The sequence below is a fragment of the Amblyomma maculatum genome, chromosome 9, assembly GCF_055883805.1.
Source record: "Amblyomma maculatum isolate TAMU_Amacu chromosome 9, ASM5588380v1, whole genome shotgun sequence".
NCBI lineage: Eukaryota > Metazoa > Arthropoda > Arachnida > Ixodida > Ixodidae > Amblyomma > Amblyomma maculatum.
In genome coordinates, this window is record NC_139352.1 from 129118549 (window position 1) to 129141280 (window position 22732).

General features: G+C 46.2%; 1 protein-coding gene across 2 annotated transcripts in view; it reads left to right on the forward strand.

Moving 5' to 3' along the window:
* The window catches only part of LOC146180373 (uncharacterized), an 80764-nt gene that overhangs the window by 34640 nt on the left and 23392 nt on the right, over positions 1–22732 (forward strand). For both annotated transcript variants that reach the window (XM_084579567.1, XM_084579566.1), the window contains exons 5-8: positions 6910–8166; positions 13115–13476; positions 16526–17741; positions 20724–21110. In XM_084579567.1, coding sequence (XP_084435693.1) covers positions 6910–8166; positions 13115–13476; positions 16526–17741; positions 20724–21110 — 3222 coding nt within the window. The remainder of the gene's footprint in view (positions 1–6909; positions 8167–13114; positions 13477–16525; positions 17742–20723; positions 21111–22732) is intronic.

Consider the following 22732-nt stretch of genomic DNA (forward strand, 5'->3'; position numbering starts at 1 on the left):
CGCGACAAAAAAAAAAAAAAAGAAAGGAAAAGACCCATCCCACATGCGCGAATGGCACGACTGACCGACCGGCGAACGACACACAACAAATGAAGAAAAAAGGCAGGTGGCTAGGCCTGCTGGCTACTGAATAATAAACCACAGCTTTGTTGGGGTATTAGGAGCTGGCACTAAATGTGCTGATGATGATAGCTGCAGTCATACACCATACACACAGAAACGACAGTTTCTGTTTCACGCGTAAGTTGTGAGCTGCGGCGCTGTTAATTTTAGCCGAATTCGTAATACTGATGTTCCTAGATTATAGAAGAAAAAATAAAATACGTACGTTATTCTGATATATTCGTTATTTTGAAATTCGTAATTCTGAAGTAGTTTTACATTGAAAATATAGGAAGTCTGCTGGGGATTATTAAAAAAATTTGTTAATTTGAAAAGTTTGTTTATGTGGTGTTTCTAGTAACGAGATTCCACTGTAAGAAGCCTGTTGTAACTATACTCACCTAGAAAGTTTGTTACAAACACTCTACCTTGAGCATCAGTGGTTGCCAGTTGTGTTAAAGATGTGCCACTCTAAATAATGAATGCTAGCAATATAGCAATATAGAAAAATTGGTAACTGCAAATGGGGTCTATATTCCACTGAGTAGGAAGAGAGGACTTTTTGACTCCTTAGCTAAAGCTCCACTGTGAAGAAAATTTAGTGCGGAGCATTGGCGTTTATGCCTGCAAGGAGAAGGACAAAAAATGTCAATACGTGCCTGTGACACAAAAGTGAGCTCAGGGTGTCCACTGTGCAGCAACTGATTGGTTGCATGCTGTTGGCTCAGTGTTGTCAGGCTAATCCTCACCGAAACCATAGCGCAACTGCTTTGAAACCAGCCGCCCCTAGCCATTAAAGAGGACAGGGTGCTTGAGGGCCGGAAAACTGTGAAAATAAATATGACATTTTTAAAATCTACAGCCCATCTCTTACATATCTAGGAATTTATTAACTCCCTGGGTCATTCAATACCCTTTATAAGGCACAAACAAGCTGATTAAATCTTGTCTGTTTTCTTTTTCATTTCTCAGAACACACATTTCTAACTTTTTACTAGTTTACAAGGAGGCTATTTGCAACTAGAGCAGATAGAGGAATAATATCTTTATAGTATGTTGCTATGTGATTAAAATAAAGTGTTGGGAACTGATTTCTCAATTTATGTTTTGCTAATTTTTTGTGCATTCTAATTTAAGCTACTCATCATCTAGTTCTTCCTACATTGCACTTCAAGGAGTTGTAAGATAACTAATGTTAGCTTAATCAAAAAAGTACTTGATACATTGTATTCCATATACCACATACTATATAGCCCCGTGTTAATAATAGTTTTCCCATCGGTATTTTATTTTTGGAGACAATGGGCTGTAAATGTGTAATATCCTGTAAACTAATTGACATACCAGAAAAGTGATGACATATTTGAAATCAGCATCAAAACTGATTTAGTCTGCATTTTCGTTACATTTAGCCCAAAATGAAAGAAAAAGTTCCTAGAGCCCCGTCTGCCCTTAAAGGTCTTGATGCTGCTACTTGCAACTGCTGATACAAAAACTTCGCATGAAAATGGACATGTAGCTGGTTTCTGTCACACCTTCACCAGTTAACCCTTTCGCTGTCAGGCATTTCTGGCCGTGACGCACCCCTAGTGTCGGCTTGGTTTCAGGATTATGATTGCTATACAAATAACATAGTCAACGGAATATGCACATTTCAGTGTTCCTTAGGTGTTAATTAACATCATCATCGTCGTCGTGATTATAAATTAGATAAATGATGATAATATAAGAAAAAAACTGCGCGATACTTCTTGAGAGACCGAATCCGAGCTTTACTCGTATTTGTAATCAAGAGCCATCGCTCCAGTCCGCAGTGGAAGGTCCCGCGTGGTCAGCTATCCGAAAGTAACCGTGCGCACAGAGGGCGCACTTTCGGTACCCGTACAATTGAGATAAATGGCACGTTGTGAAATCAAGAAGACAAAGGGAGAAAGAAAGAGGCTAAAACAACCTTCTTTGCTGCTACTAGCCACAAGCAAAAGCGCGGCAAGAGAGAGTGAAAGCAGTGATCGAGTCATGTGTCGACCTATCAGAGAGGAAACGGTGCGAGCCCCTGAACGTGACGTGTCGTAACAGACATGCCAACAGAATAAAAATAAAAACCCGCAAACTTGCGGCAGATGGCAGAACAACCCTTGAACCCGTAACCGCACGCACGCACCACATAACGCGCGTGCCGCATGATCGTTTAGCGCGATAGAGTAGCACACGCGGAGCGACCGCGCCCCCCAGCAAAGAAGGTGGCGGGGGTGGGCGCGGTCGCTCCATTCTCTTTAGTATATACGTACCAACACAACACGGGGCGAAAATACGAACTTGTAGAAAGATTTGACAGATGGCGCAGCCTGTCCAAGCGTGCCAGCTTCGCGCTCAGGCGCAAAGTTTTGAATGCACGGTAGAGAACGTACCTGTACGTCGGTGACGCTGTGGGGCAAGCGTGAAAATTTACCGGTAGGTTCGTGGCAGAGAAAGGGGTAATAAAATGTAAAATTGCTCCAGCAGAAAGCTGCCTTACATTAATGGCAGAGGGTCACATGCACATGAGCCATCAGCAACACATGCACGCTCATATGCATTAATGCTGTCCTTGTTGAATGTCAGCATTGCGCCCCATTGAATGTGTAAGTTGACATTGGCGCCTATTTTTGGCTAAACCAAATAAAATATTAACGTTTTGGATTGGTGTAAAATAGAAGAACTCTTTACTCTTAAAAACTTTCGTTGCAGTGGAAGTTCAGTCCCAAAATTGTTTTGTGTAGTCAAATAATTGCACTGCCTTGTATTATTACTGACTAGGGATCAGAAGTACTGCTTAGTTCTGGGGGAATATTTGTTGTGGAGGAGTTAGAATGTGTCCTTTCTGCTGTCATTTCTGCCTTTAAATCCCACGAGTCACCATGTTCACTATCATCGTCACCGACTGTAAGAGGTATGCAATGCTGGAAAATCCTGAAAAGAAGCATTGCAGAAAACAAATTGAAGAGTGGTATCTTTCATCAGGGGTTTCATGATTTCACTCACACTGTCAGTACTGTTTCCAGGGTAGCTATTTAGTTTTAGTTCTTTTACGAAAGCTTTTTGTCAGAAACGACTTTGCTCCCTTTTAAAATTGCGGCTTAGGGACGTTTTTGAGTACCAGGATGTGACATACTTTCATTCTGGGCATATTGGCAGTAAGCAGCACAGTAGTTCTTCCTTGACTTCCCTTCTCTCAAATGGTGTGCATTGCATGGCATTTTTAAACATTATGGGGGACACTTAAGCTCCACTTTTAAAGATATGACGCGATAGCGTAGGCTACCAGCACACATATAAAGCTCCGCTTTAATCAAGCCGTATGGACGTGCTTTCGTGGCCAAGGGGTAACATTAATTCAATGGTCTTGGCAGGCTGATTTTGATATTACCCTCCCATAGACCTTATGGGATTACTCTTGAAATAATGCAACAAAGGGGGGCTAGACGCGGAAGTCGCTTTCTAGCCCTAGTGTGCCAGACCTAACAGACAGAACTGGCGCCTCTAACCTGTGGTGCAAGAAGTCGCCACTGCGGCGGGTTCGGGCCAGAGGCCACAAAGCAAACAGAAGCAGACCCAGACTTCTAGGAGGCGATAGTATAGCAGGCATCAGCGGCGTTTGAAATTGATTTACAGGATAGAAAACGCACAGTATCAGTCACAATTGTTCGCGTACACATGTACCACACCGTAAAGGAAGGGATGAATGTGAAACAGTAGTCACCCTCTTTACTTGAAGCATCATTTACCACCACATTCACAACAAATACGTAGAAGAATGCGGCACTCAGGCTTTTGCCTTTCACCACTTTAGTTGCCAAGTGTCTCGTAATTTTTTTCTTGCATGTCGGCTGAGTTGGTGGAGAGGGGGAGCATCATTTTCAATCACCTATATCATGACTGCTAATAAAGGTTGCTTAAAAATGTTTCCACTGCAGAGGGTATTGATGGGATGTAAATAGCTTTTCATGGGCCTTTTAAAATGCTAAACACTGCCACTGCTGCATTAATGTCAAGAGTGGTGCAAGCTTTCATTTCACTTGATTGCAGATTATTTGGAATCTTGATTTTACCCCTGTTAATTAAGAAATCCAGATGATTTTAACTAGGAGCATAGTCCCGGCCGCACCCATCTAAGTCTAGAGCTTTGGATGCTTGTTATTCAGAAATGATGGGCTTGCATTGGTTAATTCGGATGGGGGATCACATCGAGGTATGATCGGTGATGCTACAAATTCTTCAAATAGATCCCCCTGAAACTGATTTTTATTGAACAGTGATGTCCGTGCATCTGAGCCGTACATGCTGTGGCAGGCCTGAGGACAACCAGATGTACCCATTGCTGAAAGCCCAGCAGCAAAGTTTGTTTCGCTTCTCTTAAGTTCACGCCGTCCCACCGCTGTCATCGGGAGCACACATCGTCTATTCGCGCCGTTTCAGACGCTGCCTTGCACATCACTGGTCTTTTAGTTTGTGAGACTACTTTTGAAATTGGCATCGTTAGATGGTGTGTGGCACCTCACCCACGTACTGCGGGCTGAGGCCAGAGTGAGCTAAGGGCACATGCACTGCGAGCCTGCGCTCCGCTCCAAAGAAAACAAGAGCACAAGTCGCAAGCACAAGCGTTTATTTTACAGAAGGCTGCGTTACAAAAACTGTGCTGACTCCCTGACCTGAGTACTAACCCATAGCCCAGCCGCAGCACTTGAAAGCGGGGCTACGGCACCGCACACATGAGACAAATGTACACACGTTTACTGTGGAGCTAAGGGTACTTGCAGGCTGCACGACTCGCCAAAGGGTCAAAGTGTGCGCGACACATGACTAGGGAAGACGAGCGATGCGCGGAGCAAATCTCAATGATGCGGGTTGCATGTCAATGACAACACGCGTCACCACAACCACTGGCCAACAATGACGGAGAACCGTGCCAAATCAGACCCTCCTTACTCAGAAGTGTTGGTGCCACAGAGGAGGGCACCGGACTCCTTTCAGGCCTGGTTTCGAGCCAGCATACAAGGTGCGCGGGCTCACGGTCCACGGCGGTCCCGCGGCCATGGCTGAAGAATTTGGAGGGAAAAACGCACGCACCTGATGGCGGTCTCCCTTTCCGCTTCCCACTTACCCTCATGTCGAAACAGACCTTATTACGTCATCGTATAGGGGCTGTTGGGGTTCCATGAGGTAAAACGTTTGAGTGCCCCTGCGCTAAGCTGTTTGTTTGGTTTTGAGGCTGCTTCACACCATTGTCCCTGAAGTGAAGCATTGTCAAAATGCGACAGGGCTGTTTGTCACTGCACAGCTACAGTGTAGCACTGTAGCAGTGCTGCAGAGGTACTCGCGAGTTTGAAGCAGTTCTCTGACTATAGCAGCGATAGTGTGCACAAAGCAAAGCACTTCACGAAGTCGTGAAAGATTGCTGTCACATAGTTTTTATCTGAAAAAAGAACATCTGCAACTCCTGTTAGCGGAGAGAAAGTTGGTTCCCTTTCCCTGTGTGCTTATCGAGAGATTTAAGCCGAGGGGCCCGGTCGCTAAGGGCAAAAAAATTTGCGACTCTTAAATGTATAGGCAACAATATTTTAGGTCTACATAAGAACTGTGATGCAAGCAGTTCGCCAGCTTTTAGAACCATTCGATAATTTGAACATTTTTTCTGGTTCCTCAAGGCCAAATTAACGACAGTTTACTTTAATACTACTCATGCTGTGGCTTGCAAAAATGTCTGGTTATTGGGTGGAATCATAGCACAGGATCAAATCAGAGCGAATGAAAGTAACTAATTGAATTAACATGTTGCAGTAATTGGCCGCACTTTTTGCTGCTTGTCAGCAGGATTCACTTGTTGCCACCATCTTCATGGGGCTTGCGTGGTGTAACCAGAGAGTCTGATGAAGGAGACGTAGTACTGAGGTTGAGGTCTTCTTTAAATGTATCGATGAATGCTACTCCCAGGATTGTACACATGATCGAAGTGCAGTGTTAAAATTGTCTGCCTCACTGTTTTCAGTAGTTGAGCGCATAAGGCTTTTGTTTTGTGTGTTTGAGATTGGTGCATCTAAGGGCAAGACTAGGGGACGTGCTGTTGCATGGCCACTTCCTCATGTTTTAGTTGGTAGACTGAGTTCCTGTTTGCAGTGATTACTATTGCTCACTCTTAATGCTGTACTGTGCGCATATAGGGGCCCACACATTGTTATCAGTATGTAGTGCTGGTATCTAGGTTCTTGTGCAACATGCAAAGTGTTAGGCCACACCTTAGGTTAGCAAGAAAATTACCCCCCCCCCCCCCCCCCCCCCCTTCCCCCCTGAATGCATCCCTGGGAACTAATGCATGCATTGCGAAGATTTCATTGACGTTTGTTACTTTTCTGAGGGCATGTTATTGTTCAGTTAAGGATTTAACTGCAAGCAAAAAGTCTTGGACCACAGAATATTCTGGGCTCTCACCTGTCAGCATGACCCATTAGGATAATCAGGTACCGCAAATTGCCTTTACTCGCATGTACGAAAATCCAGATTGCCTTACGTTCCCATGGTGTATTTTCACTGTCTCTACACAGATGTACGATTGAAGGTCAAAATTCTTTTTTTAGTACTTTTACTTGTTTTATACTTTTCTCGCGTTTTTTTTAGCCTTTTTCCCCTGATGTCCTGCCAGCTCGCTCATAAGCTCAATCTTGCCACATGCAAACATGCTGGACGATTCCTGTAATGTCTTATGCAGTTAGTTTCTCACAGCTTTCGGTGCCAGATATCCTGAAGCACGTCACTGTGTCCGTCTTTTGGCAGATGGCTCCAGCCCGCTGCGAGACCGTCCCGATCTACCTCATGCCCTGCGGTCCGCAGACCATGACGCCAGCGCTGCCAACTCTGCAACGATGACAGCGACAACAACTGCGGCAGCAACACTCCAGGCTGGTAATGGTGAGCCTGCTGCAAACAGTGCCTTGGGAGCCCTCGAGTGCCACACAACGCCACACCGAACCATGCGGCCCGGCAGTGTGCCAACACCAGAGACCAACGGTGTGCTGCACACAGACGAGGAGGAGCAGCGGTCACCCAGCCCGTGCCGTGCTTCTCCTTCCCTGGCGACAAGTGCAATAGAGAAGAAGAATTCTGGACTCTCTGGTTGCTTGGAAGGAGGGGGCACCAACCACATTGGTTCTACAAAAGATGATGATGGGGTCAGTGACCTCCGCGAGGCGGCGGAGCGTCGGTTATCTCCACCCGTGGCACGGATCATCTCACTGGACACGGTCACTGCCAAGAAGACTGCGTTTGGTGGCCCTGTCTTCGATGTGTCGGAGATGGACGTGCCCGTGGCGCTCAAGATTGGGGGCTTGGTGGGTGGCAACCACCGAATGCCCCTGCTAATTCCCACCGGCGGCGGCGGCAGCGGATCTTCCTTTCGCGGCGACGTGGTGCTTCGACAGGAGTACGCTGCCGCGCACCACTCACCACTCCACCATTTCCACTGCACCACAACCAATTCCGTCCTCAAGCCAGGCATTGTGCGCATGAACCGGCTAAGGTTCGGTACGGGCTTTGCCGCTGCTGCCGCAGCGGCAGCACAGGCTCGGATGGAGGCAACGGCAAGTGTGGCTAAGACCAATGGCATCATGTCGTCACCACCGCAGAATGAGTGTGACTCGACGATAGACGCTGAATCGAGCCTCGACTCTGACGACATTGTTTCAAATGGGCCGTCGTCAACAACGCAAGTGTCGGTTGTTGCGGCGTCTGCGAGTGCGACATCACAGACGCTCTCAGCGGCAAGTGCAATTGTGTCCGGGTCGGACAGGTTTTCAGGACTGCCTACGTCTCGCAGTGTGTGCGACTCCTCTGCCACCAATGGCATTGCGGAGTTTGCAGCGGTCGGCAGCGAAAACAGTGTGACGACGACTGGGAGGGCGGAAGAGAACGGGAGTGGTGTGTCACCAGACTCGCATCATGAACTGCTACCACGGGACCCTTTAGGCCCCAGTGACACAGATGGTGACAGGAGCGGTGATGACGAAGAAGCAAGCTCGGCTCTCTCAGAGAGAGGTGAGCTTTTAATGCTGTAGCGTTAGACCTCCCGTTTGGCTGTATACTCAGCATCAATGGGACAGTAATAATAATGCTCATTGGCTGACAAAGCTTTCACACCCCTCACAGCGAAGGAGGTCAGACCTCGACGTCACAAGTCGCATAGGGCATGTTTGGAGTGATGTCATGCCAGTAGTGCATGCTGACCTTTGACAAAGTAAATTCAGTTAATTGCGTTATAAAGAAAATTGTTGAATTAGTGTGGAAAGTAGGAATGAAACTTGGGTGTCTTGTGTTGCAAAATGAACATGCTCCCTGTATAATGTGTAGGCACATGCGTGCAGGAGTGGTTAAGGGAGACTGTGTTGCTGCTAAGAAGTTTTATGCAGAGGGTTCCCCCGCTTGCCATTGCATCAAGTTCTTATCAGCGTTCCTAGAAGTTTCAAAGCTTTTGTTGCATTAATGGAGCCACTAGCAACTGAGTCAAAAGGGTTGTGACTGCCTCTGTATAAAGCAAGTAAACTGTCAAGTTTGCTTTGATAGAACAGAACAAAACAAACGGTTCCTCTTGCCTTGCAAAAATTTACAGTTTACAAATTTTTGGAACGCTCCACTAAAAGGCTAAAGCAAACCCTGTGACCTGAATATTTCTTATGGCTAAGTACAACCTTGTCAAATGTTTAGAGGCCATGGGTGTGTGTGCTTCTGAGCCACATTGTGTGGCTCATGCATTCATCATCATCAGCCTGACTACCCATTGCAGAGCGAAAGGCCTCTCCAATTTTCTTCCAATTATGCCTGGTCTTGTGCTAGCTGCATCCACTTGACCACCTACGAATTTCTTAATCTCATCCGCCCACCTAACTTTCTGCCACCCCCTGCTACGCTTTCCTTCCCTTGGAATCCAGTTTGTTGCCCTAAGCGACCATCGGTTATCATTTCTTCGCACTACATGTCCTGCCCATGCCCATTTCTTTTTAATTTCAGCTAGAATGTCAGTAACCTGAGTTATTTCTTTGACCCACTCTGCACTCTTCCCATCTCTTAATGTTACCCCTACCATTTTTCATTCCATAGCCCTATGCATTGTCCTTTTCGTTGACCGCCTTGTTTCAGTCCCACAGGCGAGTACCGGTAGGATGCAACTCTCAGTCTTATTCTCCTAGTTATTTCCCTTTTGTGATTGGAATCTGCTGTCACTACTTGTCCTAAGTAGACCTATTCGCCTACCGCTTCCAGCACTTACTACCTTTTTTCAACTGCTGTTCCTTTCCCAGGCTGTTCAACATTACCTTAGTATTCTGAATAACCGTAATGCATTGTCAGTGTTCAAATCTCCCGAAGGTAAGATTTTTTGGCCTACCCTCACCAGCGATAGCAACTTCCATGATTGCTAAAGAAGCGCTACTTCACATCTTAGAAGCAAACACCCTGGTCTCTAAGCTTTTGACAAAAACTGTACACCTAGTTCAAGTGCACTGATCGTGGCATGTGCTTGAGTAGAAGTTGGTAGGGACCATGGGAGAGCAGCACTGTTGGCTGCTAGGAGCAGTGCAGTTTAGTATTAATTGGTATTAGAGTGCAGCCACCATGAACTCTAACTGTGCAGCTCACTGAATGCCATGGCCTCAGTTGAGACTTTTACTCATTCGGATATAAGTTAAGGAGCATTGACAAGAGTTCTTAGGTGGCAAGTTAACACGGAACAGCGGCTTAAAATATTTGAAAAAAAAAAAAAAAGTCTCACTAGTAAAATCTTGCAGATACTCATGCAGGTCATGTCAGAATGCACATTTCTACATGATGCTACTCTTTGGGATTATGAAAGATGTATGCAGATTTCATGCAGTTATTTTATGCATGGCACACAACTGCAGCAGACTGGTGTTTAAGCCACTGAGCTGGATGTGCCAGCGTTATGCTGTGAATGTTGCCCACAATGTTTCAGGGAAGTCCGATGGTAAATTTTTTTAAAGGTAAGCTTTTCAATCTAATAGGGATATGTGCTCATTGCCACCAACACCTCCAGCTTTAGCGTAACATGTGCGCAACGTAGTGACACTTTTAATCAAGGCTACCAAGCGTGCTCAGCAGGTGCACAATTTTCAAAGTGCGCCATAAGTGGCCCAAATTGTCTGAGCCAAACCACAAAGGTTGATTGCATTTTCGAAATTTCACTGAATAGCTAATCTACCGAACAAACCTAACTGCATCTTGGCATGCATACACATAATACTTAAAGAGTTAAATATTAGAATTTAGTTAATTGCCTGACTAGAACATTATTGGCCTGTTTTCTGTTGTCCTCCAACGCTACATTATTACGGTCATGTTATTGTACTATAAAGTCTATTTTCAAGAATGAATGGCGATTTTCTGTGAAAAACCTGTTTAGGTGTCAGCACTGTAGGCCAGTGCAGTGGGCTGCTTATCTGATGGCCAGTGTGGTGGTTACAGTTTTCTTGTCACACACGCACTATTTTTACGAGTGTCGTCTTGTAGGGAGAGCATTTGGCAAGTTCATTCACCTAGTTTTAAAATTAGGCAGGAGAAAGGCAAGGAATTGGCAAGAAATCTTTGAAGAATTGCGCGAAATTGCGTCTGCTGCACCTTCAAATCTTCCATAGCACTTCACTCATAGCACCATAGCACTTGCAAGACGTGTTCAAACAGTCGTAACACTTGCTCACAGCTGCTCACTCGTTGGTGACCACGAAATTTGGATGTTTTCCCTCTCTCTTCCTCCCTGCTAGTCGAGGAATGTGCAACTGAATGAATCTGCATTTCATATCGCAGCAGTTGAATTTCATGACAAATTTGTGCCATAAATTTGCCTTTTCTCCCCTGTAGTTTTTTTTTATTTTATTTGTTTTGCATCATACTTCTTGTGCCACATGACTGGAGAAAGTGCTTTAAAAAAAATGTTTGCACACTTTCGCATTGTTGTTACTTGTATGAGTGAGCACTTGATAGAAGGCCACTAACCTTTCTCTTCCCAAAAGTTTGTGGTGAGTCCACAGGGGTATTTGTGAAGCATGGAAGGGTCACATTAGTCTTGCTGCTTCACGCTGGACACTTGGGATCTTTGTGGAGTACCAGTGAGGAGTATGAATGTGTAGAAGGGGCCTTTTTTAATCTAATGTTATTAGGATTGGGCAGCATCAAGGTGGTTCCACTAGCTGTGATCCACCGGTGACCTACAAGAATGCAGGACTCTTTATGTGTCATGCACATCGTCCGCGCTCACCGAGCCTATTTCAGAGGAGCACCACAAAGCTGCCGAGCTTGAAGTGTGCAGTTAGGAATGTCTTTGCTCTAGTAGGTAAGAGTTAGCGCTAATGACGTCTTGCAGGGGAACCTATTTAGTAAAATTGAATTAATGGCACGGGCACACTGCAAGGGTGATGATGAAACGCTAAAGAAAAAAACAGGCCACCAGTTCTAGGCTTCTAAGATGTGATTAAGTGGCAACTATTTGGGTAAGTTATTAGTACCACATTTCAAAACCAACAGTGATGCAGAACCAGGAAAACTGCCCTTAACAGCTGATTCTGTAAAAAGTCAGCTTTGGCGGAGGCTCTCTGTGAAAGCTGTCCACAGGTTTGTTAGGCCTCGGTGCTGAACATGTGTAGATATATGAGAGTCTAATTGGTGACAAGCATTAATGACCTCACAGTGTCTAATATATATCATCTAATTTGCCGACCAAGGGCGCCGAGGTGGCACCAAAAGCAGCCAGCGACTCCCGAAGGAGGGTGCTGCTGACAGTTAAGTGTGTGTAAGGTTTTTACAGCGGCTTCAGGAATGTGTGTACAGGAAGTCTGCCGAGAAATTCCTTCGGCATGTGCGCATCTCCCATCTGCCTGCTTATGCCTTTACCCAATCTACAAGTCATGCAGTGTCAACCGGACTATGAACAAGGACACATTTCCGCTACTTGAAAGGAATCCACTCTGGCACATTGATATGAAACATGCCCATTGTTTGCAAGGCCACTTTACGTGGACATTCTGGGAATGCGACATTTTTATGAGTAATCACTCTCACAAATGAACGCACTTTACATAAGACACACACCATGAGAATGACATGCAGCAACGAAATTACGCACTCATGCACACTGCAACGCCAGCTGCACAAGTGATATCGTCTTAGAGAAAGCGTATGCTAAACGAGATCGTCTGCTGAGGATTGAGGGTGATATGTCCGTTTATTTCTATAGCGAGAAATCATAAAGGTCTATATTTAAGCTATGGAAGAAATACAAAAATGAAGTATGAAACCTTTGATACCGAATATGTGTTGATTTACAATGATGATGATGCTTCAGCACACTTAACTGTGTGCAGCGCCCTCAATTGGCGACTCGTTGCACCATCCCTTTCTGTGGGGAACTGCCACCACACAGCACACTAGCCAGTACATTCTAGGCACTGTAAGGCGGTGGCTGGTCATAGAAATCTTTGGTCGGCCAAGAAAGCAGCTCTGAGAAGGGACAAGCTCGGGGGCAGGGCAAGCTTTGATGCACTTTTGTTGTAGCAGGTGTGCCAGTGGATAATGATTTGTCCGAGTCTCAGTGCTCTGAAACTAGCAGCTGAAAATGGCGTATAGATCCAAAGAGAGTTGTCTTGGTAGCTATACAACAAACCAGACGAGAGAGGAAGTTTTTTTTTTTTTGAAGTGGCTTCTGAATTTTTATTATAAAAATTAGTTTGTCAGGAAACTTGTGGCACACTGTGCACGCTCTAGTCTTGTGGGGCTTAGTGACCAGAAATTGCTTCAGCGAAAGAAGGGGGGAGAGTGGAAACAAAATTTAAGTTTGGCAGATGCCTGAGGTACCTGCCTTTTTTTTTTCCTGCTTCAAATGCAGTCTGAAAGGGTCTGGCATGGAGTGCACAGTGGCGTAAGCTGGTGGCAGGGACGAATGTCGCACGTGTAGAATGGCCTTTGCCTTCTCGCCCACCAGGGAGCTCCATCTCGCCGCCGAGTGATGACCACGCCTGCAGCAACATTCCGCCCGACCGGCCATTGTCGGCACCGCCATCCGCCACCATGCCTTCTCATTCTCCCCCACCTACGTCGTCCACCACACCGGAACCCACCATGGTGGCCTCTAGTCAGCCGATGACGACGCCCGAGCCGGCGGCACCTTGCTCGCTTTCGGCTCCTGTTGCAAGCTCCTCGCCCTCTTCTTCCTGCGCCATGCCTTCTTCCCCCACAATGTGGGACTCCTCGCAACCAGCAGCTGAGTTGGCAGCGGCGAGAATGCAGCCATCCACTTCTCAGCCTGCCGGTGGCGCACCTGATGTGCCGTTGAGCACACAGCAGGTGAGTGGAAAACAAGTCGAGCGTGACACACATGATGTATCACGCAGAGCGTCATCTGTATTTCCCTGTATCTTCAAGCGGTGCAGCGCAACGGCACGAAGCCCAGACAAGAGAGTGGGAGGCACAATGCTGATTCTGTTGTCTAGGCTTCGTGCCGTTGCGCTGCACCATTTGAAGATGTCAGACCAACTAGCCCTCCAGTTCATGCTATCTCCCTGTAATTTCTTGGTGCGCCCAGCTTTTTATTGAAGCATGCCTGGCCGACTTGCCCTAGAATCAGCACTTCTTGTTAATAGTACAGTCTGGTGATGCTTTGCCAAGTTTTGGAGCTTTGAAATCTTTTTTGCACTTCTGTAACTGCAGTTAGTGTGCATTCACTGTCACCTGGTAAAGAAGGGAACCATGCCACTTACTTGGCGATTCTTACGTAAAGCCACGGCCGGTCTCGAGGGAGAGTGCGCTTCTCTTCTCTTACGGCTTCTCCAATGGGGTCTGTTTCCACCGCTCGCCGCGCTTCGGTGGGGTCGCCACTGTCCCACTGCTGCTCCTCCGCTACAGCCGTTCACGTGTAAGGGAAACGCGTGCTCGCTTTAGCTCCGTCCACATCAGTTGCAACTGGCAGCTCATGGCATTTCGCCTCTTATGATTTATACAAAGGCCATAATCAGCATCGAATATTTATCGCTATACAGTCAACAATTCGTTCACACGCGCGCGCCTTCGTCAGTGCGGCCGTGCACGGTCGAGTGAAGCTTCGGATACGCTTCAACATTTTCCCCCCTAAGTTTTGTACAAAAATAAATTTACCAGGCTATTCAATGTGCCTTTGAATGTTGTAAGCAGGTGTAGCGCGACTTGACGGTAGTGCATGGTGAACTGTTGGGTGGAGATTCTGTCACCTGCTACCGTTTTCGTTTAGATCAAAAGAGGCACCGGTGAAAATTCATGGCGCGTCTCAGATTCAGAGTAAAGAACAAAAATTTACTCATATAGGTAAAATTTCACTTGTCTAACGGAGTGGGCTATTCTAGCTTCGTTCAAGACAAATGTTGAAAGACAGAAGATGTATATGTAGTCTCACGACTACTTTTAATTAAGGAAATGGGCATAAACGGTTAAGCAGATTCGACAACATTTCTGTGTAGTAGGTGTACGGCAGCTTTTTCAAAAAAAAAAAAAAGCTTGTTCAATAGGGCTACAAGCTCTGGTTTCAAATAATGCAGTCCACTAGAATATTGTCCTCGTAGAAGAGTGTACTTACATGGGGCTGCTTCTTTCGCTAGTTTCAGGAAGAACAGCGCGAGCGTCACACCAGAAGTTGATTAACTTAACAATATATCCATCGACATAAGCTAAACCAGAATATGTGACAGTGGGAAACGGGATGGCAGGAGATGCCATCACTTCCTTCAGTTACTCCGTTACTGATTGCGGCACAGCAGAAATGACTTTTTTTTTGGCATCGACGCAAGGTGCCTTGATTTTGCTCTCAGATGAAACGTCCGTCTTGACAATGTAGTCAAGTGCCGCTAGCTGTTACAGCCCTCGCATCTAGCATGTTGTTCCCTTCCGCACATTAGCCTTACTTTCCCGAAGAGAGCCTCAGTGGGTCACTATATAGGGCTTGAAATGTGTCTTCAGTGAGAGTGTCCTTCTTTAACGCTTTAGAAGTTTCTTGCATACTTTCGATATAGCAGGTGAACTCATTTGTAAGTCACTGCAATCATCTTCATCATTTATTGGCCTCTTTTTACTACTTCCAGCAGAAGTGGTGTCATGAATATCAAACTATTTTTGATTATTTTCATAATAAGCTTAAAATAATGTGAAAATTTCAGCAAAACAATGTTTATTGGCAAAATTAAAATAATGTTTATACTACCACACATTGGCTAATATATGAATTGTAATAACATTTATAACTCAACCCTACAACATTTACTTTGACTGTTATACTAATACTTTATATCATGCAAGCATTTTGCAATTTACATTACATTTTTATGAAATTATTTTCATCTTCGGTACTACATGGATGGTTTCGCATATAGTGCTGAAAGATGGTTTTGCTGTTGCAGATGAGATGCTGTCATGTTAGCCTTGAAGAAGCTTCGATGTGATCACTGCTCATTCAGTTTTTTTGAATCCTATTCTTGTACAGGCTTGGTAAAAATTCGCATTAAAATGGACAAAAGTGGCTACCATGCCGCAATGTATGTCACACGCTTGTCGAACGTTTGCTGAGCGACAGTGTTTTTTATATAAAGACTCCGTTCACGTGTGGAGTACGCTGACGACATACCGCTGCAGCATCTACCTTCTGTGTTCTTTAATTTCGGGGCTGCACTCACCATCGAATCCACGAGCGACAGCGCGAAACCAGGCAAAAGCCACCTGCCGCCGTTGAAGCAGACGCGGAGCGAACAGTGAGCAGGTCGCGCTCCTTGCGGCGGCGAAGAGCGTAACTCAAGGAGAAACGTTCCCATTGTTCCCGTGGCGATTGAGAAGACCTTAAGAAAGAGCGCTCGCTCTCCCTTGAGACCGGCCATGGTAAAGCATAGCTAAGCCAGAACTAGATATCTTCACTGAGGAGTTGACTGGAAAAAAAAGAAAAGGCTGGTTACCATGGTTTTGTAGTTGGATAGCATCTGCTTTCTGTAGAAATTAACTGTCTGCAGTTTAAAGGTTACTCTCCCTTTGACGGTGGACACAAGAAGGGTGACGACGACCTACTGAAGCATGCCTGTATACATTGCCATTTTCTGATATTGTCCACACTCCTAGACTGTTGCGACTGAGCTCTTGTGAAGTGTGCAAGCACTCTTATTTCATCTCGGGAGGAGAATGCATTTGAGCATGGAGTTATAGGAACCCTGATATGTCCTATATCAGTCCTGGATTGCTGTGGGCAGGGAGCGTAGCAAAGCATCGCTTCATTGGTTGACTGGTTTTTAGCATGAATTTGTCGATCGAGCGTTCCTTGAGGATGCAGCCATGCTGCCTCAAGGTGGGCTGTTGTGGGCAATCTCTTTGAAAGTGGTCCTTGCAGGTCTCCGGGGGCCGAATGATCTCGCCTTCCAAGTGGAGCACAGCAGGCAGCGACTCACAGCAGCGGCTCACGTTCATCTTCAAGGGAAACCTGACGGCCCCGTCAACATCCGCCACCAGCTGCCACACCACGGCGCACCCAGTGCTGGCTCTACCTGGTGGCCCTCCCAGGGGCACGACCAAGACTGTCCCCATCAAAGTCCTGGCCCTTCCGTCAGGCGCCTCTGGCCTTGCCCTCAAGTCATCCCTTGCGGAGTTGATCTCTCCATCCAGCCAGAGCAGCAGTGGGTCAAGGTCGTCGGCTGCCAGTGGGTCCGTGTCACCGCCGATTCGATTAGTCGTTTCCAAGATGGCTTCTGTTAAGGCAGCCAATCTGAGCAGTCCCGCCAGTGGGAGTGGTGCCAGTAGGGCACTGTCACCTTCAGTTTCACCATCGTCTTCTCTTGTGAACATGGTCATGAAGTCAGTGATGGTTGCTGGTGCAACGACGTCATTGAAGGTCCGTTCGCCAGTGCCTAGCCTTGAAGCTCCCGGTTCAGTGGTGCCGTCTAGTATGGCGTTGTCGCCTGACATGCTGTCTTCAGCGAGGGTGCCTGTGCTTGGCTTGCCTGAGCAGCCAGTTGTGAGTGGTGCTTGTGAAAGGCTGGTGGGGACCCCTCCTCCTAGCACATCCGACGACTTGCGTGAGGCGATGTGTGCAATGGCAGCAGCGCCATCCGTAGTTGTGACTGAAGCAGACACGCACGGGGCATCATCATCGTCTTCCGTGGAGGTGGTGGTTTCCGTGACGGACGACAGAGGTGGGGAGTGCGGTGCGGATGATGCCTGTCCCGTGGAAGAGCGCCTCGCGTTGCCGGCAAGCTGTGCAGACATTGAGGAGAGTGGCGAGGATGAGCTGGCGGTGTTGAGCCCCTCAGTGATAGCCAACCATGTTGGATCACCCCAGCTGCCCGACTCGCTGTCTACGCTACTGGACATGGCGATAGACCCGCCCGATGACGACGAGGACAGTGAGCCAGGCCAGGCATCGCCAGCGGCACCTCTGTCCCTCCTGCTTGCCAACCACAAGGATTCGGAAGAGGAGGAGGTGGCGGCAGTGGCAGCACATGACTTGGAACTGCTTCGGACATGTCCGGAAGCCTCCGTTTGTGTTCCAGGAGATGAACTTGGGGACCCCGACGGGCTGCTCCGGAATCAGAGGCGGCGGGCAGCACAAGGTAGCAGAGCCCGCTATTCCATTCACTCTGCCTGCTCTGTCAGTAGAGCCCACTTCATGGTTTGACCAGCTGCTGTATATGAATTGTTTGCTTGTCAATAGCCGTATCTAGCTAGCATTGTCTGGGATGGTAGCTGATGTCCATTTATGCTGAGCTTGTGATGGTAGCAGAACCAGTCACTGCGTCATTGGATGCTTGGTTAAGATGGTCTGAATCTGGCAGAAAAACGGCCTTATACGACATCCTAGCAGCTGCTTTGAACACCAAAACCAGTGGGTTGTGAACGGGCTGCTGTATGATTTACAGCTAGCTGCAGTGTGTCGAGTGCCTCGGAAGTTTCTTGCGGGCATTGGCATATATGACATCTTGCATATATTATAAAGAAAACCAGCGCTCCTTATGACTGCATTGGCACCTTGTCTTTTGTACTGTCGGATTGTTTCAGAAGTGCAGGGCGGTAATTTGTACCAAAACCACTGCTTATATGACTGGATTATGTAGCCGAGATATTTAATATGATGATGGTAGGTGTGCCAACTTACCGACATTTATGTGTGGCATTTGGGTGCAACGTCTATTTTGTTTGTTTTTAATGATTAATTTTAGAAAGCAACTCTTCATGCCTAATGCTAGCATAGCCCTAATGCCTTCTGAGGTGTGGACATCTGTTTTTGTACTGTTTTTCCGCGGCTAATTGCCGCACACTTCCAATCACCTTTGCACCACCTTGGTAGCATTTTAATGTTCAGTTCGCGCTCATTGGAAATAATATTGTGGCTACTCTTGATAGAATATTATGGTTTTGTCTTGAGGACATTGGTTTCTATGATACTTTGTTCAATTACCTGAAAAAGCCCGCAGAGTTAACAAAACTTGGCAGATGGCTGGATTGATGTTTATTGCACTTCTACTGGCATTTCTACATTCTTAGTTGCTATTTCTCGCAATACACAAATTTGCAATGCCGTAGACATGCCTAGGCTGAGAAGGAAATTTCATACAAGAAGTTTAAAACTTACAAATTTCAAGAACCAAGATTTCCTTGACGTGCAGTGTGGTTCCAGGAGCACGACAAATGCAAATGGCGCCTAAGTAGATAATGCAATGAAGAATCTGCTTCACAAGGTGATCATCTAGTCCGAGAAGCGGAACTAAAAATACTGCTGATTGAGCGTTTCCACAATATGTAGAGCCAATGCCAGTCATGCAAAAAAATTTATTGGAGCATTTCGGTTGGATTTTAGCAATTAATCTTCGGGACAGCGTAGAAAAGGAAGAATAGATAAAATTATTTTTTTTTAAAGTGGAATCTTTGTAATTTTTGCTGTTTAGTGCCACGCCCACACTTTAATAGGGCTGATGTTATTATGGAGAGGTATTGTAAAGCTATAACCTGAAGTTGAACAAAGGTGGTCACACACAGCAGACCAGGAGCCAATGGCCATAATTTGTTATTGTGTACAGTGACTGTGAAAAATTAAGGAAGCCATGAGCAATTTGTTTTAACTATTTGGTTTAAAAACTAAGCTATGCTGCCGCACTTTTACGGCATATAATTTATTTTAATCTCTGTATGTGTGCTGTTTTGACTGGGATGCCATTTAAGGGTTAATTTGTGTTCAATCACGAAAGGAATGCAAATGCAGTAAGCGATGGTTGCACCTATCACACAGATTTACTATTGGTGGGGTGTTACCTGCACCAGACTTGTTCTTTTGTAAATTATTGCTGTTACACTATGTTGTAGTGTCCCATATCACTTGGAAGTACTTGGCACACGCTTGTAGTCAACAGTAAGGAAAACCACTTGACTCGAGTCATAAACAGAGGAAAGGGAACACAGCTGCTTTTAACTACAGAATGCATCCAGTTGGTGTGATGCTGTAATACTTTGACATGCTGGTTCCAGTAATCGTAGATCTATCTGGCATTGGTTGTGTGGCTCTTAATGCTATTTGCGGCACGTGCGATTCATGCTGCCTTCCTCTTGCGGGCAAATTTATTTTCTTTGCGTATGAAACTCAGAATTTATGCTCTCCTTACTGTGGAAAACTTGTAGCTGTGCTTGCAGCCGATAGAGAACACACCACTTGCTGTTGCGTGTGTTAAGAGAGTTTGCTGCTTTCGATCCATTTGCCTGGCCTCAGTGATGGGTTCTTCCCTAGAAGTAAAATAAAAAAGATATGAGTGTATCTGTGTTCGAAGAGAAGTAATACTCATTGTTAATAATGTTGCAGTAATACATCTTGTTGTTCATCAGGAAACCTCATTGAGAGGCATTCTTGTTTTGTAGGAAATGGTGCTTGGAAATTGAAAAAGCAATAAAAATTTACACTGCTAGTTTCTTTTGCAATCACTGATCCACCTGATTGCAGAGGAACAGTTTCTTTGCTGACTGCTATCATGCAAGCCAGGGTAACGACCATGTCAGATGGGCAGATTCAGGTCACATTTGAGTTCAGGGCCTTGATATATTTAATGGCGGCAAGCGTGAAGGAATTGAGTCATTGCTGCATGACAGACTCTGCCATCAAGTGGTTGCACCTTATATTGCTTGTATGTAGATGACCGACCTGCAGATTGAATTTGAAAGGTATGTTCCTAAAAATGAGGCTTAATCAGTTTTAACATCTACTTCTGTTTCAACATGTTATAGCAGCACTTGCATATTGTTAGCGAGCAGTTCTGTGGGTCTTTTTAAAACTTGCATACCGGTAATTTTTTGAAAATTGAAATTGAAGTGAGGTGGGGGTCAGCAGCATGATACACAGCTGATGCGATGGGTAGCCTACTACAGTAATTCCCTGCTGGGTCAGTCGACTATTGCTTCGAGTGTCTTTCAAAATACCTCTGCGTTGTCAGTAGCAGAGGGAATGTGTGGAAGGGGCTGTCCACTAAAGCATTCTAGGCTGTGCAGTTTTGGCACAGATTTGTATTTTTGGTATCTTTGTGCAATCTGCTGCTGTTCAATGTGCCTCGCAGTGCCGTCCGCCGCTGTCGTGGCTGAGGCCGGAGAGTCGGACCACTCGAGTGAGGAAGAGATGTCGCTGAGTGAGCTCGCGCACAAATCGCGGGTGCGGCAACCTCGGTTGCCACCGCCGCCACGGCAAGGCAAGGAGAATGAAGGGCTTGTTGTGACGGCCGCCGACTCTCCCGCTCCGACAACTCGTCGTGAAGATGGGGGCCCGGGCCGGCCAAGGCGGCTGACGGCAGCGGGGGGTGGCGAGTCCAAGGCAGTGCGATCTAGGCTGGGGCAGCAACAAGTGCAAGGTGGCCAGCAACAGGCACAGCTGTTGGCAAACCAGTCACCTGTGGCCATCATGGCTTCCCTCCCCGCTGAGCGAGGCTCCAGAAGGTCACCAGCCACAAGTGAGCTTGCCCTTCTTGACACACCCTTTGGTTGCCGGGCGCCAGGGGAGGCTCGCACAGCTTTCTGGGGTTTACTGACTGTGCTTGCCAAGGGCTGACACCGTTTGCATAATGCTCAGCACTTTTTTACAAGGTGTTGCAGAACTCCACTCGGATGGGTTTTGCATGAAAAAGTTGGAAAGTGAACAAGCACCGATTTTGATCCTACTTTTCATTTTCTTTTGTGGCTAATAATGCCATTGTACAGGAAACACAGTAAAGCTCCCAAAAAGCCTATTATAGTGCAGTGAAACTGGGATAACTCTAAATCATTTATAATTTGAAATCCTGGATTATTTGTAGAATTTCTCTCGCTATAATTTCTCGTGTAAATATATTTTCCGCCGACGTGTGGATGCCAGAGTTCTATAACACAGTGGTGCAGCACTTATATGGCATACGAGCCCACATTACAGTGTAGCACTCAGTTGGGCTAACTGCTTCCTGCCAGCCAAAATGACCTTGTGCAGTTCATTAGTGCCAACATATACTCATTATCTTGCGCATGCTTCCGTTGCACTGACCTTGCCAATACAACCTCAAATTACCTGGATGTTGAGTCAGCTGCCTATATTAGTGTGGTCAAAGTCATTTTTCACTGTTGCACTAGTTGTTTTTATTGTATTAAAGTGATATGAAGTAAGAGGAGTTTTTTTATTTAGGAAAAAATACAGTCAAAAGTCTGTCATGCATTCCTGCAGATCCTGTCGTGACTTCTTCCAAACTCTCCAGTGCAGTCATGTGCTTCTTGTTGGAGGTTCTCACTGTCAGCAAACAGCTAGAGATGCTGTATAATTTGAAACTTCCAGGGCAACTGGGAGCAGGCTGGCCTCCTTGTCATCATCATATTGAGTACCTGGCAGTTTGGTAGTGCTTGAATAGACTACATCGGTGCTTGGTCTGCGATGTAGCTGTAATAATCTGCTCTAACGAAGTTATCGCACGTCGCATCTGGTCTGACCAGCAATGTGTTGACCATTGCTGGTCAGACCAGATGCTCCATTTGTGGCAATGTGTTGACAACACATTGCCACAAATGCAAACGCATATGATCACATAGATATGTGACATCAGCTATCATTCCTGGGCCCATAAACCCTGCCTTATGGAAGCAGTGTGCGATGTGCTCTGCAGTTGGCTCCATTTAACGGCCTTCATTTAGTCCAGTTGCTAACTGAGAGGGGAAGCCGGCACCTGATCAGTGTTGTTGCCAGCTCGTGTTGAATGATGTTCCGCCAGTGGCCACCTGAATAGTGTCCATGCTCAGGGATTCTATAGATCATGCATGTAGCGTCTAGTGGCAAGACCCTTAGGGCATGGTTACCATAGTCATGGAAGGCATCATGTGTACTGTATATCCCAAGTACCAGCCAAGTGCCATGCTAGCATTGCTGATCATTCTTGCCCTGTCACAGTTGAACTCACAGTTTCACTCGGTCAGCAAGTTGTGCTGGCCCAGAAAAGTATGGCTGGTATACAAACTTACCTAAGTCACTACCTTTGGTTGATTAAGACCTATTCACACGATGGACGAACGTTCGTGGATGGAGCACCATGTCATCCGACGTCACTTGCGCCTCCTC